This window comes from Elaeis guineensis, chromosome 1 (assembly GCF_000442705.2).
Source record: "Elaeis guineensis isolate ETL-2024a chromosome 1, EG11, whole genome shotgun sequence".
NCBI classification, from domain to species: Eukaryota; Viridiplantae; Streptophyta; class Magnoliopsida; order Arecales; family Arecaceae; genus Elaeis; species Elaeis guineensis.
The window spans coordinates 122,415,410-122,433,533 of NC_025993.2; the positions used below are offsets into that span (position 1 = coordinate 122,415,410).

General features: G+C 35.0%; 1 protein-coding gene across 1 annotated transcript; it reads left to right on the top strand.

Annotated features, from left to right (window-relative positions):
- The first annotated feature begins 254 nt into the window (after positions 1 to 254).
- LOC105038871 (zinc finger A20 and AN1 domain-containing stress-associated protein 4) lies at positions 255 to 1,397 on the top strand. Its single transcript, XM_010914788.4, has 2 exons — positions 255 to 457; positions 711 to 1,397. The coding sequence occupies exon 2, from the start codon at positions 763 to 765 to the stop codon at positions 1,198 to 1,200; it is 438 nt and encodes a 145-aa protein (XP_010913090.1). The 5' UTR covers positions 255 to 457; positions 711 to 762; the 3' UTR covers positions 1,201 to 1,397.
- The last annotated feature ends 16,727 nt before the right edge of the window (positions 1,398 to 18,124 follow it).

Below are 18,124 nucleotides of genomic sequence, written 5' to 3' on the forward strand. Positions count from 1 at the left end.
ACTTTTCAAACAGTTAAAATAGCATCTCAGAAACTATAGCCTATTATTCAGATAATTGTTAGATAAATAAAAAACAAACACAACACTTTCTCTGCCTCACGATGACAATATCTCCCGCCATCCCCATCCACCCCTTAACCTCATACTAGCAACGATTAATAGAAACTTGTCTTCTGAAAACTGGCAATAATTATTACCATAAAGCAATCGCATTGGGGTACAACAACGTCTTTTATTTATTTAAAGGGTGCAAAGAGAACTACAACTACTCTCCACCTCCTATAAATTCTCCTCCCCATCGATCTCTCTTCCTCTTATCCAAGTTTTAAAAGACACCCAGCCCTCCTCAATCTTCGACCACCTTTCTCTCCTCCCTCTCTCTTCTTCCTCCTCCTTGTTCAGGAAGAACAGAGATTGAGAGAGAGGGGGCGATCTGATATCCCCGCCATAATTTGAGGTATAATTTTTTCTTCGGTGTTTTCTTTGATGGTTTGTACGAATGGATCCATCTCATTTTTGCATAAAACATCTATTTTTTCTTATCTAATCTTCATGAATAATTGAAGCAAATTACAGGCTAATTCTTGTATTCTTCACGGCTTTCTTAAGATCCCTTGGTCAATTCCCGAATTCTGCCTGATCTGTATCACGTCAGATCTTACCAATGTTTCTTGGATTTTTGCTGAAATTTGTAATCTAAAATCATGTAGATTGCGGCTAGCGGGTCTTCAATTCCTGATCAATAGAAAGGAAGAAACAAGGATGGCAGAGGAGCAGAGATGGCAAGAGGGGCACCGCCAATGCGCCAATAATTGTGGCTTCTTCGGTAGCCCCGCCACCCTCAACCTTTGCTCCAAATGCTACCACAATTTCCGCCTCAAGGAGGACCAGGCCACCTCTGCCAAGATCGCCGTCGAGAAATCCCTCTCCACCACTGCCACCACTGTAGTCCCTCCTCCTACCATAATGTTAGCAGCGGCGGATCCGGTTGTCAGAACCCTAGGAGGGATCGCATCACCAACGGAGGAGAAGCAGCAGCAGGAACGACGGTCGAATAGGTGTGCGGCATGCCAGAAGAGGATGGGGTTGACGGGGTTCCGATGTCGATGTGGGGAGACCTATTGTGGGGCCCATCGGTACCCAGAACGACACGGATGTAGCTTCGACTACAAGGCCGTCGGCCGTGAGGCCATCGCCTGAGCCAACCCCGTCGTTAAGGCTGACAAGCTCCACCGTATCTGAGAGAGGGCATCGCGAATCCATCACTTTGGGCTCCTGGATTTTTTTTTTTTATTTTTTTTGTTAATATATTTTTTTATTTTTATTATAAAATTATTTTGGTCATGTAAAAGTTATATGGGAATTAGGGATATATATTGTCATAATTTATTTCATCCAATTCTTTTTTGTCTCAGACAATATCTATTATTTAGATATATTTTGAAGAAAGAAGAAGAGAGAGAGAGTAAGATGGGGAGGGAAAGATCCCTACTATTTTTTGGATGACTTGAGACAAATTGCAAAAGAGAGGCCTCTATGATCTCTATATGTCAGCAAATGATGCGAATGATAAGAATTGGATGATTTGTAGCATAATTTTTCTATATATGAATTAGAAATTAGAAAAGCTATCAAAATTTTGGAGAAGAAGATGGGATTTAATTGGACAATTTTATAGGGGACTGGTTATTATTCTGGAGCAAATTTATTAAAGTGGGTATGCATAGTCAACAACTATTGTAAAAGAGAGACATCTCTTATTTAATTAAGAGCCATGATAATGCTTGTCTATAGGATAGTTGTTGAATTGATTGCATCCTCTTTTTTTTTTTTACAATATTTTAAGAGTACTACGATTTTGATTCATTACAATGGTAAAAGAATCGATGATAATATAAAATCAAATTATACACTATACGTAATCACGGCCTCCTTTTATTTTTAGAAGGATATAAATTGTAGAGGTATTTGTTCTAGGCTTGGTGAGATTCAAACCAATAGAAGAATTAATAAAAAAAACAAGAACAAGGAATCACACCTTCACATAAAAAAAAAAAAAAAGTAAATAATATGAGGGTATTATTCATGCTTTTTCATTAATGCACTCCTTATATCCAAAATTCCTAAGAAATATATTAAAATATTTTTTTGTTTAATAGTTTTGGAAGTGCCTCTGTTTTATTTGGAGCTTTTATCTTTCTTTTAGTTGGTCATGAAATCTATTTATGAAGAATACTAATGAGTTTCTAAATGAGGTAAAATTAAAGGTGAGCTTTGGCATAACAATAAGGCTGTTGCATTATGACTTAGATATCAGGGGTTTGAAAAATAGAAATAGTCTTTCTACATGTAGGAATAAAATTATGGAAGTCTAACCTTACCAAAATCTCCATAATGACCAGATTTGTGGGATTTAGTTGAAAAGTATGATATAAAAGATATATAATTTTAGGAACCATGACCATGGCCACTTCGAGACTCCCATATTTCCACCTCTTAATAAAGGAATGGAGAAATAAAAATCCTTCATTTCCTCTTCATTTCTTTTCTTTATTCACAATTAGTTTTCGAGCTATAAGTTCTCTGGGCCAAAAAATACCTTGCATTGTATTGTAGTATAACAAAATACAACCCTCCAACAAAGCATATAACATGGTACATTACATGCATATGCACCTAGAGATATACAAACATTCACAACTATATGTGATTGATTCATCTAGGATAGTCTGAATTTTGGATTATAAGTGGCTTCATTTCATTTAGCTTTAAAAAATGAAATAAGAACACTTTAATATATTTTATCCATCTTTTTTGCAAAAGTAATTATTTATATAATTGGATTAAGAATAATGCTAAAGATTGATCTTAGTTTTTTTATAAAAAAAAGAGGGAAAAAAATACTACTTGACTGGCATCCAATGTGGCATCAAGGAATAGTTGATATGATTCATAGGGTTGGTGCAAATATTGTGATATAAAATATTAATATCTTTATGACATATGACAATACGGCTTTTTTTATAATGAAATTGAGCCCAAAAGCATTTTTCTTTGGTTTGTTTCAAGAATAAATAATATTTTAAAAAATTTAGTGCAAAATAAGTGCTTTATTTTTACTCCTAATCTATTTGTTGAACTTTAGATTCGGAATAATTTATTATTTTGAAAAGGAAGAATAGCTTTTTTTTTTTTTTTTTACTTCATTTCTTTCGCTAGTTTACTCCACTTACCCAACTAGGAATGTATTAGGCCAAATCTATTTCTGAAAGTGATATTTTATTTACTAGTTTAGTGGTTCTAATAATCACTTCCATCGGGAAAAAAAAGCAAGTTACCTACAGTTTGAATAGTCTCCCATCTCAGAGTAAGAATATCTTCTAGAGTGAGAAGCTCCAGTGATTCTAGAGTGAGAAACCAAACACATGCTTTTTCTCTCCTCTGAATCATACATTTCTCCACCACAGAATACAAAACTATCTTTGTCAGCACTTCAAGACATCGCCTGGTGGAGGTCTAAGCAGCAACCAAGGGCCCCATCGACACTGCTCTGTTGCCACTAGGGCAAATGCCATCCCGCTAGGTTGGAGATCCGAAATGAAGATCTCTCCCTTCCTGAGATAGAGACCGCCTCTGCCAGCCAGACACCATCCTTCCTTTTCTGTAGGGGTGCTGGGCCCACCCCCGTATCGGCAAATACCCACATCTGCTCATCACGCTGCTGATCACAATATCGATAAATGTCGGATCTTGTGCTGCTTACCAAAAACGTGGACTACCACATCTCTCATCTAGTCTCCCCACCTTCTCGAGCCTAGGATCATCGTCTACAGTGACAACTAGGATTCGGTGCTCGAGATCTAGTTTACCGGTGCTAAGGACCACTCCCAACAGTGCCAAAAACTGCAACACCTCTCCATATTTCAAAAAAAGCATAACTTACCCTAGCTCTCTTAACATGCACTTCAAGTACTCATGATCTTATGCTGAGGCAGTGCAATGGGGCCAAAAGCTCTCTCTGCCAACCCCGCCGACAGTCTTGACAGTAGATTGCAAGCATACAAACTATCCTCCTCACCCTGCATCGTTTTCAAAAGGTTGGTGCTTCCGATGCAGCGACAAAGATCACTTCCGGAAGCATTGCCGAAATCCTATAAAATGCTTTCTTTGCAAGAAGTTTGGCCACAAAGCCCATTTTTACAAGGTTGCTCACTCAAATAGAAAAGAAATATTAAATGGAGTCACCAACCCGGATGCAACCCAGATTCTCTTAATAAATGGAGAGGCACAATGCCTCTAGGAAAGCAATAAGTTTTCCCCACCAGGCTTCCTCATCTACTAGATACATGGGGCATACAGTTTTTGTCTCTGTTTCATGTGAAATGGAAAATACTGAGATGTACTTGGAGTAGGTTGCCCAAGTTGAAGCTTTTGGATGTTGGATCAAGGAGGACGACATTCAAAACATCCTAATTTGCAGAGCCAATGCTGCTGACGTCTGGATAATGAGAAAATTATCCGATCCAAACTCTTTCTTTATTGCCTGCCCATCTAGAGAAGTCATGCATCGACTAATGACAGAAGACCATATTAGAGGAAACGGTTTTTCTCTTGAGGTAAACCACTAGGACAGATCCAAAGGAGGAGTCCTACATTAGCTCAAATTCAAGGTCAGTGTAAGTTTACTCAACCTTCCATTTGTCTATTGGAACTCATGTACTGTGCAGACAATCATCTCCTCCTTTGGACTACTCCATAGAACAAGCAAAAGTAGTTTCAAATGGGAAGATCTCTCATCCTTCGATCTAGAGTTTTTCTATGATGATGTGGTTGATATTTCAGAATCAGTTAATATCTCAGTGGGTACGTTTATTTATGACGTTTAGGTTCACATTTATTTTATATCTGAGCTAACCCAACCAGGCTCACCTTCTTCCATGGAGGACTCTTAGAATGAAGACGACGATTGAGATTTCTGGTTCGGATCAGGGGGAAACTCATCATCATTGAAAAATAAAAAATCGCCAGCCACACAGCCCGACAGCTCTTCCACGAAGAGGCTAGCTTCCTGGCCTTTAAACAGAGTGTGGTAGGCCATTGCTAGGGTTGGAACGTGCTATGAAGGCTTCCAACGCCATAATGACAGACATTAAACTAGGTGCCTAGATTGGTCGTCTACTAGCCCAGCTTCTTCACGCATACTTCTCGAAGCCAGATCCATGGGCAAAACCAGCTACCATTCTATCCCTAGCCTTTAAAAATGGGGCAATGTAGCTAATCTTCTCCAATTCAAATTTAAATTTGGAATTTTCTTTTACCGACTAGTCTGAGGCTCCACAGACTCAAGTTCAGTAAAAGGTTATAGACATCCATAACGACCACCTTTTGATATTTGAGTCTACGTCTACAAGGTCGATGGTCAAGAAATGTTGCTCTCCAGTAAGTAACTCACTAGTGCCAGCTAAACAGATCTTTTCACAAATACTATCAACCTACAACAAACCTCAATATCAGCAAGAGCGATCCTCTAACCCCTCCTAAATCACAGAGATGAATCCAAAAGGTGCATGTCCCTCTAACAGCACTTGCAAATGCAGTGCCTGCCTTAGATCAAAGAAGATTAAATCCCTTGGTTTAATAGAAAAGTCACTAGCCACTGTAGATATCTCCTTCATCAACTCTCTCACAACTATCCAGATCTCAGAACTGGGGAAGAATAATGTGGACTACTTTTTAATACTAATGGGCAGCTTAACCCATGCGAGAAAATGAAAGAGCTAGAAGTCCAGAGATGTGAAATGATATCAAATAGGGTTTCTAGAATTACAGCAAAATGATCTTGGTTGCAATGGACATTTTGGGCTGGAAGACCATCTTTAGTGGTTTTAGCTTTTCTGTACCTATTAGCTATTGCTGGCATCTTGTAGCGCCCCCCCCCCCCCCCTCAACCCCTCTGCTAAGGAGTGGGTCTTTAGATATCCTTGTCTGAATCTTAGGATTTATTTTCAACATGAAAAACTCTTTCCCTTTGGAATCTCTACACTACTGATTTCCTTCAATCCTCTACCGACTAAAATCTTGGTGTTTTCTATAGCTCCTCAATGATTCTTAGCTAGAATACTAGAGGCACAGGCAAGTCAAATAAAAAGAGGGTGATCAAAGAAACCATAGAAAGATCCAAGTGCCAAATTCTATGTCTACAGGAGACTAAGCAGGACACCATGAATGATAGACTATAAAAATTAATCTACGGTACCAGTCTGAATGGATGGCTTACAAAAGATACAATAGGTTCATCAGGAGGACTCTTTATATGCTAGGATCAAAGTGATTATGCTGGAAATCTAATTAAGAAAGGTGTCTACACTCCTACAATTCGCCTAATCTGCAGACGTACTGGATTTAAATGGTTGCTCTCTAACATATACGGTCCCCATAATCAGCAAGAACATCGAGCAATGTTTATAGAGCTCGTCTTTACAAAGGAAAGCATTTCTCTTCCATGGATCCTCTTAGGTAACTTCAATGCAACACGATTTCTATCTGATCGCAGAAGAAGTTCATGTATCCAGACCGCCTCACGCTTCTTTAATAAGTTCATTGATTCGCAAGCTCTGACTGAAATCAGGCTTTCAAATAGACAATTTACATAGTCCAACTTCAGAAAAGATCCTACTATGGTTACTCTTGACCGTTGCTTCGCCTCTGTTGAATGGCTCCACAAATACCCATTGATATACCTCACTGCTCTTGTCTGCTTCACATCTGATCATACACCTCTTCTCCTACGCTGTTGCCCTCCATATCAAGGTAAATTTCTATATGCCAAACCAATTTGATTTGAAAAATTTTGACTCACCCATGCAGGCTTCGATAATATGATCAAAAGCTAGTGGGACACAGTGCCCACATCTTCTAATGCTGTCACAACATTCATCTTAAAACTTCACCTACTACGATCAAAATTAAAGGCATGGAATAGATCTGAAGTGGGAAACATCCTTATACAGAAAAATGAACTGCTGAAAAGAATTGACTCCATGGACATTGAAGAGGAACACAGAAACCTCCTTTCATCTGAGCAGGAGGAGCGGACTAAACTAAAAAATAAACTGGATGTACTTCTAACCTAAGAGGAACTTCTATGGAGACAGAGAACTCAAATGCAATGGCTTAACAACGGTGATCGGAACATAAGATTTTTCATCTTTGGACTAGCAACAGAAAGAGGAAAACACCATCCTAGAATTAAGCCCTGACAACAAGACTATAATAAATCTCCAACAATTACATCACTGTTTTTATGATTACTTCACAAAGCTGATGAGAAACACCGAACAACCTCTCATCAAAGCAGAAGCAGAACCAATCCAATTAGATGAATTGTGTTTGTCCTTTAATGAAGATGAAATCAAATGGGCAGTCTTTCAACTGGCTGTTCAGAAATCTCCTGGATCAGATGGCTTCTCCTTCACCTTTTACAAACACTTTTGGGATGTCATCAAGGATGATCTTATCAGCATTTTTCAAAGCTTTTACAACCATAACATAACATTTGAGAGACTCAATTATTCCTACATCACCCTCATCCCAAAGAAAGATTTGGGCTGCACAGTAAAAGACTGTCGTCCTATCAATTTACTAAATGGAGTCATCAAGATTATATATCCAAGGTCCTATCCTTAAGACTCATCAATAAACTTGACCAATTGATCACCTCATCCCAATCTGCATTCATACAGGCAGAACTTTGGCTAACAATTTTGCTATGGCAAATGAGATCATTTCATAGGTTGTTTCTCATAAATGCAAAGGAATTCTCTACAAGTTGGACTTTGAAAAGGTATTTGACAATGTAGCACGGCCGTTTTTACTTGACCTTTTGAAAGCAAGGACTTTCGAAGATAAATTGTGTAGCTGGATCCTTGACATCATCTCTATGACAACATCCTCGATTATGATAAACGAAACTTTGGAAAAGTCTTTTAAGCATTGCCGAGGTCTGCGACAAGGAGACCCACTCTCTCCCCAACTATTCATTCTTGTGGCTAATATACTTGACTGGATCTTCTGACTAGCATCTACACATCAATTGATAGAGACTCTAGACAACAAGGCAATCACTGGGCATCTTCAAAATCTTCAATTAGCCGACGAGACACTTATCTTCAGTGGTGTGCAAAGAAACAGCATATACTGAAATTTATCCTCTATTCTTTCGAGCTTTTAACAGGTTTCGAAATAAATTTTCAGAAATCGAAAGTCTTGGGTGTCAGCAAAAATGCACATAACAAATTATCGGTGTCTTGGGAAGTCAAACATCTATATTTCCACTTACATACCTAGGCCTACCTTTACATTTTGAAAACTCAAAAATGATGATTGGACTCCTCTCTTGGAAAAGATTACGAAGAAACTAACTGGTTGGAAAGAAAAATTTCTTTCAATTGCAGGCCGCATAACACTTCTCAATGCTCCTCTAATGTCCTTTTGGGCATCCAACTTCATTCTGCCATCTGCGATTATCAAGAAGATTGACAAACTTCGGTGCAGATTTCTCTGGAATAATTCACAAGGTCCTAAATCCAATAGTTGCTTACTAAATTGGTCCATAGTGTGTAGGCCAAAAGAATTTAGGGGTTTGGGCATAAAAATCCTCAACCAGACTCTGTTTGTAAATGGTGGTGGAAATTGTTTGCTCGGACCAAATCGCCATGGAGCACCCTGACAAAAATGCTATGCTTTCAACACCAACCGATATCATTCCAGACGATACCTGAACAGCGATCTTCACATTTCTAAAAACAAATTCTACCGATGGTTGACCTTTTTCAAAAGTTGGTAAGATTTCAAATTGGTAATGGATCAAACACATCTTTTTGGCTTGATTCTTGGCTGTCGGTGCATCCACTACAAACAAAGTTTCCATTACTATTTTATCTATCTACAGATAAAAAGATCACGGTGGCAGAGGCCCATGATGCTATCAATAGAGGCGAGGAACTGCCCTTTATAGTAACACTCAGCAATAGATCCAATTATCTTGCACTGAAATAGGAACTTTTACATGTTAAACTAACAGCCAATCAGGACTGTCTACTATGGAAGTGGTGGACAGCTAAAGAATTGATGACCAAGCAAAGCTATAGATTTCTACTGGATGGAGGTGTAAGGCCGTTCTTCATTAATATCGTCTGGAAAATCGAAGTGCCCAAGAAAGTAAAATGCTTTGCTTATCTCAGTTTTCAAGATAAAATTCTGACAAAAGCCAATTTAGCAAAATGGGTATGGAAGGGTAAGGACAGTTGTACACTTATGCGACTCATCTTCAGAGACAGGAGATCATTTATTTCTATAATGTACATTCTCTAGACAAGTCTGGTCATCTCTCCAGTATGCTCTGGGCCTCAAGAAACTCCCCCAATGTCAATTCCTATTATGGAACACCTGGCAAGCAAGGAACCCATAAAATCCAACCAGTAAGGAATTGATATTCTTCTTCTTACTGGCCTGTGGATTCTTTTGAAAGAACGAAACCGAAGATGTTTCGAGTTCCATGCTTACCTCCCCAATCCTATCACCAAACAAATTCTGAATCTCCTTCTATCTTGGACATCCTTAGCTAGCAATGTCTCTATACAGTATTTAAGAAATCGAATGAGCAGTATGCTATAATTCCACAGGAGGAAATTTATATTCATACTATGAAACTGATGATGTTATCTGACTACTCATACCAACCATTCTACTGAAGCTGACGCATAATTCACAACTTGGAAAGAACGTCTATAGGTCTGAAATCATAGAATCAACATTCTATGTAGAGCGATAATTCTAAGTTGCAGCCTATTTTTTTGGGAATATCGTGAAACCTATAAATTGAATCACAAAATCAGGGACGGACGTTTGGGACTGTTTGAAACTTCGCAAAACAGAGACTTCTTTCTCTTCGTTATCCTATACTCTGTAAAGTTGTCACTTTGTAACAAAGCCTGTCGATGACTCTGATAGAAATTACTATTTCTAGCACCATGTAAACACTATTTATGTAACTATATATTATTTAATATACATCCTTCTGAGTTAGGCTTTCCCTAACTCAATGCCATCAAAAAAGAAAATGTGCCAAAAGTCTTATAATTTACATTTTAGAGTTTTTATTTGATTGATGATGCAAACAAGCCTATCCACTAACCATAAGAAAGTGATCATTTGTAAAACATGAATTTCAAAGGCCATATTTTATTGCACCCAATGTAGATCGAGGTCGAGAGAATGATATATGAGTAGAATAGTATTTATAAAAAATTTCTTTACAGCACCCAAAATCAATAAAATTTAATGAATATTTAGTCTATTTTTATTATCTAATTTTTAAAAATGGCATGAGATTAAGATATAAAGTACAAAATAAACAAAAATAAAATTATTAACCTATGTTGAAAGCAACACTTCAATCCCACCAAGTTTTTTCACATTTAATATTTTTCATGAATCAAACCGCTACATAAAACAAAGAAATAAAATAAAACACATATATTAAGCCACAAATAAACTAATAGAAAATTTTTTAAAAAATTAAAAGCAAAATTATTCATTGTCATACAACATAAAATTGTAATGTAAAGAAATATAGAAAAGTAGTGCATATTTATTGTAGGTTGTGAACCTTTTGGTACTACAAGAAAAACTAGCATTTGTAAGATGAATATGCTTTTGCTAAAAAAAAAAAAGAATCTTATTGATGTGGCCCCATTCTTTGTGGGAAAAAAGAGCATAATACTAAGTATTTGAAAGTTCACAAAGGCTTAAAATAAATTTATCTAGCTCTAAAATATTTGAGAAAGAAAAGTATGCTTTTTTATCCTCTTTTTTTTGGATGCAATCTATATAGACATCCCTGATGTTAGAAAGTATTCGAAGTCTAGCTATATGAGTCTTGCATATGCATACTGGATTTCGAGGCTTCTATTACAACAACATAGAGTATTATACCAACCAAATTCCATTTACAGAATTTGTAAAATAGAGAATAGGCTATGCCTAGTCAGGCCATCTTATGCTTGTTCTTTTGAGCATAAACCATTCCATATCTGCCCTATATCCACTCTTTACATCACTTCAGCCCTTTAGATGATGTGCTTGATCTTAATTTTATATTATCAATTATATTATATGAATATTCTAATGTGACAATCAGTATTATAATTATAATATAATATATTATATATAATATTGCAATAATAAGATACTATTATTCTTTCAACACTATATTAATAAAATGTTATCATATATAATATAAAAATATCATTATAACATGATAATTATTATAATAATAAAATTTAATTATTTTAATAGCAACAAATAAACTATTAATATAGAATCCACATTTATAACTTAGACATATGATATTTTATCTAATAATAATTTATACAAAATAATAATTTTTATATATAACTATATCAAATATTAAGATTTTCTTGTATATTAGTTATTTTTTCTATAATACGTGATATTGTGATTGTAGTATTTATTATTATATATATTGATATCTATATATAATGAATAAAAATATAACACTAAGATAAAATATAAAAATGATTTTATACAATGAAAAAGATTATTACAATATATAACAATCATATATTAACAATACTTTTACATATATAATAAGATATAATATATAGTATTTTATTGGATAAGTTTGTTATAATTCATGTTCATATTTATTATAATGAATACTTAGTATTAGTATTGTTATATAATATTATTTCTAAAAAATATCAATAGCATATTGCAACATGCTCTATATACTTAATATAATAAAATAATAAGTTACTATAATATAGTGTCATAATGTTATCATTGAGTACTAAATACATTTAAAGTATTAATATTATAAATAAAATATAGAAGGTCATGTATAGTCTTGTTATTTTATAAAAATTGGATAATTTATTGTAATTTTTAATTTATTCTAAAAGTTTTCACAATCAAACAAAATATGGTAGAAGCACCCAGCATAGCTTTGTCAGATTTCCTTATTCCTATTTTCGTGATGCCCCTGTCAAAAGACACTTTGCTATATACTTCATAAATTTATATATTTGTAATAGAGCTCTTATTATTAAAGTTTCATCCAAATACATTTGCCATTATATTCATTAAAGTGATGGCTATTCAGCTAAGAAAATATTAGACATGAGCATGAGCTCTACGTGAGGTATTTCACATAGCAAATGACATAGGATTTTTGAGAGCATCTATGAAAAATAATTGCTTCATCTTATTGTAAGTTTGGCAATAAAATATGACTATGAATTGGGATGATTTGATGACTACATATCACCTCCAAATTATAGTAGTTATTGTAGAAAATCTAGTAGACTATGAACATATTTATTAATTAAAATGCTAAACAAGAGCCATGCATAGGCTATGAATGTTTGGAAGGAAGCTATCCTCCCAAAGTTGGGCCATATTTTTGGACCATGATATCTCATATTGTTACAGAAATGTAGATATAAATGTCCTTAATGCTCTATTTCAACTAATCAAAAAATGAAAGAAAAAATACCACATTAGCATCAGTATATTTACCTACCACATTCAATTAGCAAGATATTTAAATGATCAATCAATTGTTAAAACTTTCAATTTCTTTTACAACTTTGAGTTAATTACTTAAAGTTGTTTAACACTATAAAAGATGTTTAAATGATCAATCAATTGTTAAAATTTTCAATTTCTTTTTCAACTTTGAGTTACTCAAAGTTGTTTAACACTATAAACAATGCAATCATCAGTTATAACTATTGACATTCTTTTTAGAGTTATAGGCACTTTCCACTTTATGTATCTCCCATTCCATGCAAAAGTTTTTGAACCTTTGATGTTGGAAGCTTTTAAACATAAAAAAATAATTTGATGAAATCAAGTGGACATGTATTTTATTTTAGATATAAATATAGCTAAGGATACATATCTAATGTGGGTGGCAACTGTCAATTGTTCAAGTCACTGCAAATGGTACTAATAGCCCAACTTTTAATCCCATCTACGCATGGGTTGATAAAGGTTAAACCTCTCCCCTTCAAAAGTAAAATACATACGTCTAAGTAAGTGATTGCTTTAACAACTTTCATGCACTTAATATTCTAGTTGATGGTTGTATCAAACTTTTGTATTGACTAATAATATTAAAAGCAGATAATATGTGATATAGGGAATTCCATGCTAAGGTTGATCGTAGATATTTTCTTGATAAATTGAGTTAAGCAATTGCCTATAATAATATGGTTGAATATGAAATGCATTTTATTTTCATAAATTCATTTTTAGAAAGCTTGAGATCATTCTCTGTTTGGAGGGTATTTCCTTTCTTTACAATGAAAAATTGAGATGTGTTATATAAAAACTTTGAAGTTGTACTTTATTAGAACTTAATCCAAATAAAAAAACTACGACTCATCTTCAACACATATCTATTGGTGCTTTGTATGAGCTATCCTATTGAATAAATAAGAAAGAATAATTAAATCAAAGGAATAAAAACATTGAACTTATGAATGTAAATAATAATGTCAACCATCTCAGACCTTAAGAAATATTACAAAATTTTAAAAGTTGAGGCTAGTGATCATGCATGAAAGATTGTTGAGGCCATGATAATATGACCTGGATTTGGATCTTGTTATTTTCATTAATTAATGAAGGAACAGGGAAAGATAGGAATGCTATATTGTTTTATTGGTATTTCATCTAAAGAAAACAGAGGAAATGATTGAATTTAGATATATGATGTCCTTCATAATTGGCAAAGACAGATGTATATGATCAACATATGCTGTGTGCTCCTTCCATTTGAACTAAATACATGCATCACTCTTTAATTTAATTCTACTTATTCATTGATTTTTCTTGCGGAAGGTCTTCCCACCTTCTGCTTGGTGAAGAAAGTAGAGTGACCAGTTAGCATGAGTATATAGACAACTTATGGCACAAGCAAAAATTAAAAAAAAATCATTAATTGGTGCAATGGTGTGTCATGGAGGTTACTTTGGCTTGTATACTGATTGTAGTTTAAATTTCTTGATTGTTTAAAGATAAAATACATATAGAGGTTCTTAATGCATATGAAGTTTGCATTATAGCAATAGCGGATGTGAGCTATCATTGCATAGGATTAAGTTTTTACCTATGATGTTCTAATTATACCTTCTTCTATATCATTGGTTTGGTCTTTTGTTTAGCCCAAATCTAAGTTAAGCCACATGTAGAGTAAGATAAGCATTTTAGAGGCTAACCTATAATGTCTTGACAACCTTTTTATTATTTTAAATAAGACTATAAGATCAAATAAATAGCCACCAATCATGCTAGACATGCATGATTATTTGCTTACTAAGTATTTGAAGGGTTTATGCATCCTAAAGTTGCTTTTTGGTACACAAGGAGGCAAAGCCTATAACTAGGCTTGAGCAAATAATCGAAACTTGAAGAAACCCATCCAATCTGACCCAATAAATATCAGTTTCAGTTGGTTAAAAGATATAAATCAGGTGAAATCGGATTGAGGTTTGTAAAAATTGATTATTTACAATCGGATTCGGTTCCTACACTTTTAACCCACATGAAACCAAATCTAACTGATGTAGTATTTTACAAACTCACTTTCATTTTGCGATGGCATTGTTTAAACTTCAATACTTCATTCAAAAAAATACTCTGTCACCCATTTAGATTTATGAGAATATTAGTGTTAAATTGTTGATGGAAGTATATCATTTAAGACAATTCTAAAGTGAAAGCTTTGAGATATAGTTATTTTCAAATGAGTAAATCTTTTTTTTTTCTATTTTATTTTATACAGATTTAAAAATAAGTCCAAAATTTATAACTTATAAGGTTTAGATCTTTTTTATATTGAATTGATAAAAAAAAAGTAAATAAGTCTAAATGGGCCAATATTGGACTTAAAATTAACATTGGGTCAACGTTGAAGCACAAACTGACACAATCCATCCAAATCCGCTACAATTGTTCATTTCGGTTTCAAACGGTTGATACATAATAAACAGTCAACAGTGGATTGAATTTTCTTCAATCCGATTGAGTTCGATTGGATAAAATTTTTTTCTCAATCTGACCGAATCCGATCCATGCTCAGCCCTACCTATAACAACACTAGAAACAACAAGACAGTTAAGATCTAAGATAGTGTACACCCTGAGCATCTAATATCATTCCCAGAGGAGGGTCAAAGAATGAAAGTCAAGTTCCATCTGCCAGGTATGGCCAGCGACTTCGTCAGCCGCTTGATTGGCCTTGTGGTAGATGTGAACTGCTATAAAAATAGAAATAGATCGTCTCAATTGCAATAAATCATTTAGCCAAATATTACGGTCAATAATAGTTGATGAATCTCCTTCAAGACACATATAAGTTGCTTTGAGGTGACGAACCACCTTCTTTAACCCTACAAAGACTCCTGCAAGCTCTGCTAATGGCACTGAACAAGGCCTAAGATGCAGTCTAGCTGCCTATACTATGGATCTCTGTGTTATGTCTCTGATAACAAAACCACCAGCAACACCAGATTGAGATAAAAAGCCATCAAAACTTACCTTTATAATACCAAAGGGAGGGCCAACCAACGAACCAATATTGTGGGTTTAGAAAGAATCAAACTAGTGGAAGGCACACCTCAGTTTCTTGAATGCGTTACAGAAATCTGATGAGACGACAGTAAATTAAGGAAGTGTTTGGTTGAGGGGGAGTTGGAATCTGGAATCGAAATAGGAATGGGTGACTCCCATTCCAACCATTTGGTTGAAAAGAGTTCCATTCTGATTTCGATTTCAGGATGGAATGGGAATGATCTAATCTACCTAAAACTCAATCCCCACTCTTCCTCAAGGATTCAAATTTTTATTTTAATTTCGATTTCGATTTTGATTCCAGTTATAAACCAAACACTTTGGAAGATTTAGCTATTCCAATTTCGATTCTAATTCATTCTCATTTTGATTTCGATTTTGATTATGAACCAAATAAATCCATCTAACTCCTTGAACCAGACCGGTGATAGTCCTTTGAAATAGCCCATGGTTCTTAGATTTTCATACCAGCCACAAGGTACTGACCACCACGGCCTTGAATAGTACTGTCTTCAATATCCTCCTATTGGTCAGGACAAAAATCACAGTATTTATGATCCTGATTTATGATTTCCCTATGCCCTAGCAATTGTTTGCAAGGGAATAATTCATCCATATTGGAATCTAAAGTTTCCATATCCAAGAGAACGAAAAAGAAGTACGTGTTTGACCTGCAATAGGGTATATATGGTGTATATCAGACACGCCAATGGCAATGGATGTGATTTGGTCATCATATCGGGGGGAATACCTCCGCCAAAGAACAAAAATTCCATAAATAGTCTGTATGCATATTATTGGCCACCTGCAAAGGCATTAGATACACAATGACATTGTAAAATGTAGGCCAGACCTCCTGATGCATCTTAAAGTTTGAATATTAACTACGTTCAATATTTAAGACGTGGGAATCAACAAAAACTTGGTGTCACCAACTGACCTGCAGACATATATTATTTCGGTTCTGTTCAATTAGACTGTATATCTGTTATGTGTCATACCACGAGTAATATCTAAATTAAGATTTGGAAGAAGTTATATGCATGGAATGGGCTCAGACATTTCTTCTTGAACTCATTGAATGCATTTCCTGTGTTGGGCACTCCATTTTATTCTTCTCAATCCAAAATTAAGATTTGATAAGCAATGATTGCATATCCTCAGTTGATGCAGCATTTGTGATGTCAATCATATAATTCATGTGAAGTGTAACGTTTTCACTAGTGCCTGGCCCCTCACGTGGAAGAGCTCAATTAAGCTTAACCTGCACCAGTTACAATCTCAATATCGATGCAAATACCTTCAAAATCCACAGCTTAAGCAAGCTAACTTATGATATGCAATCATTCAAGCGTGCCATTCCCATGCAAATCTCCCACATCATAGCAAAGTAAAAGGAAATTGTCCCACATAGCTTCACCATTCGCCAATCATCCTGCTACATGAGAGCAAGAAAATTAACTTAATTTGATTTTACTACTCTATTTTGTTGTAAACTCTATTTCTTATGGGCCACTCAGCCGACGATGCCCATAGTTACACCACTTTTCAAATAATTGACATTCTGGAATTATAACCTACGTGGTGTGCACCATATGGCTGTGCACATTATCAACCACAGCCATTTATTTTTCTAGGTCTCATTCATCGAGCATTTTTCTCGATGCATTGTTATAGAAATGAACAGGTATGATTGAATGTGCATGCCATATAGGATATAAATTCTCCGTGATAGGCACCCATGCTAAAAAAAAATCTAAATAATTAGGGAGATACTGCAAAAAAAAAAAAAAAAAAAAAACTTTTTTCTTGTCGGTAACCATCCTCAATTTCTTTCTTCTTCTGTACGTCCAGCTTCACCTTTTCTCACCATCTGTTTCTCCATGCTCTCTACTGTTATACCATTTAGCCTTCATTTGTCGCTGAGAAGAAAGCAGAACTGGAAGAAAAGTTATCCTCGTCCAACTTGTTTATTTTCCAAGTGAATAAAAGCCAAAATACCTATTTTGAAAATAATGCAGGCCCCCTTCTATTTTTGCTCATTTTATTTAGGGACAAAAACAATCTAAAATTATTATAAGAATTTTAGCCAAACAATACCGGGAATAACGTGAAATAACAAAAGCGACCGCTATTCTGCATCTCAAACACAAAGCAAACCTTTTTATTTCAATGAACCAGGGAACTCTTTTGAGAGTGGTTTAGCTGGTTGAGTTTTATTAGAGGTCCCTAACATTTTTTTTTATTTATATATCTATCACTATTTGTTGGGATCATTCAACCGACTCCGGACTTCGACTCTACATCGACCTCGAGAACATATTACTCTGATTAATAATCGGCTTACCGACCGACAGTCGGCTATTATCAACCAACAACGAACAACTTGATTAACCTCCGATCGAAGACCATCGACATATTAGAGTTACCGACCAATATTCATTCAGGTCTCCAAGACTACCGAC

Coding starts and splice junctions, on each gene's coding strand:
- LOC105038871 (XM_010914788.4), top strand. CDS start 763: ATGGCAGAGGAGCAGAGATGGCAAGAGGGGCACCGCCAATGCGCCAAT.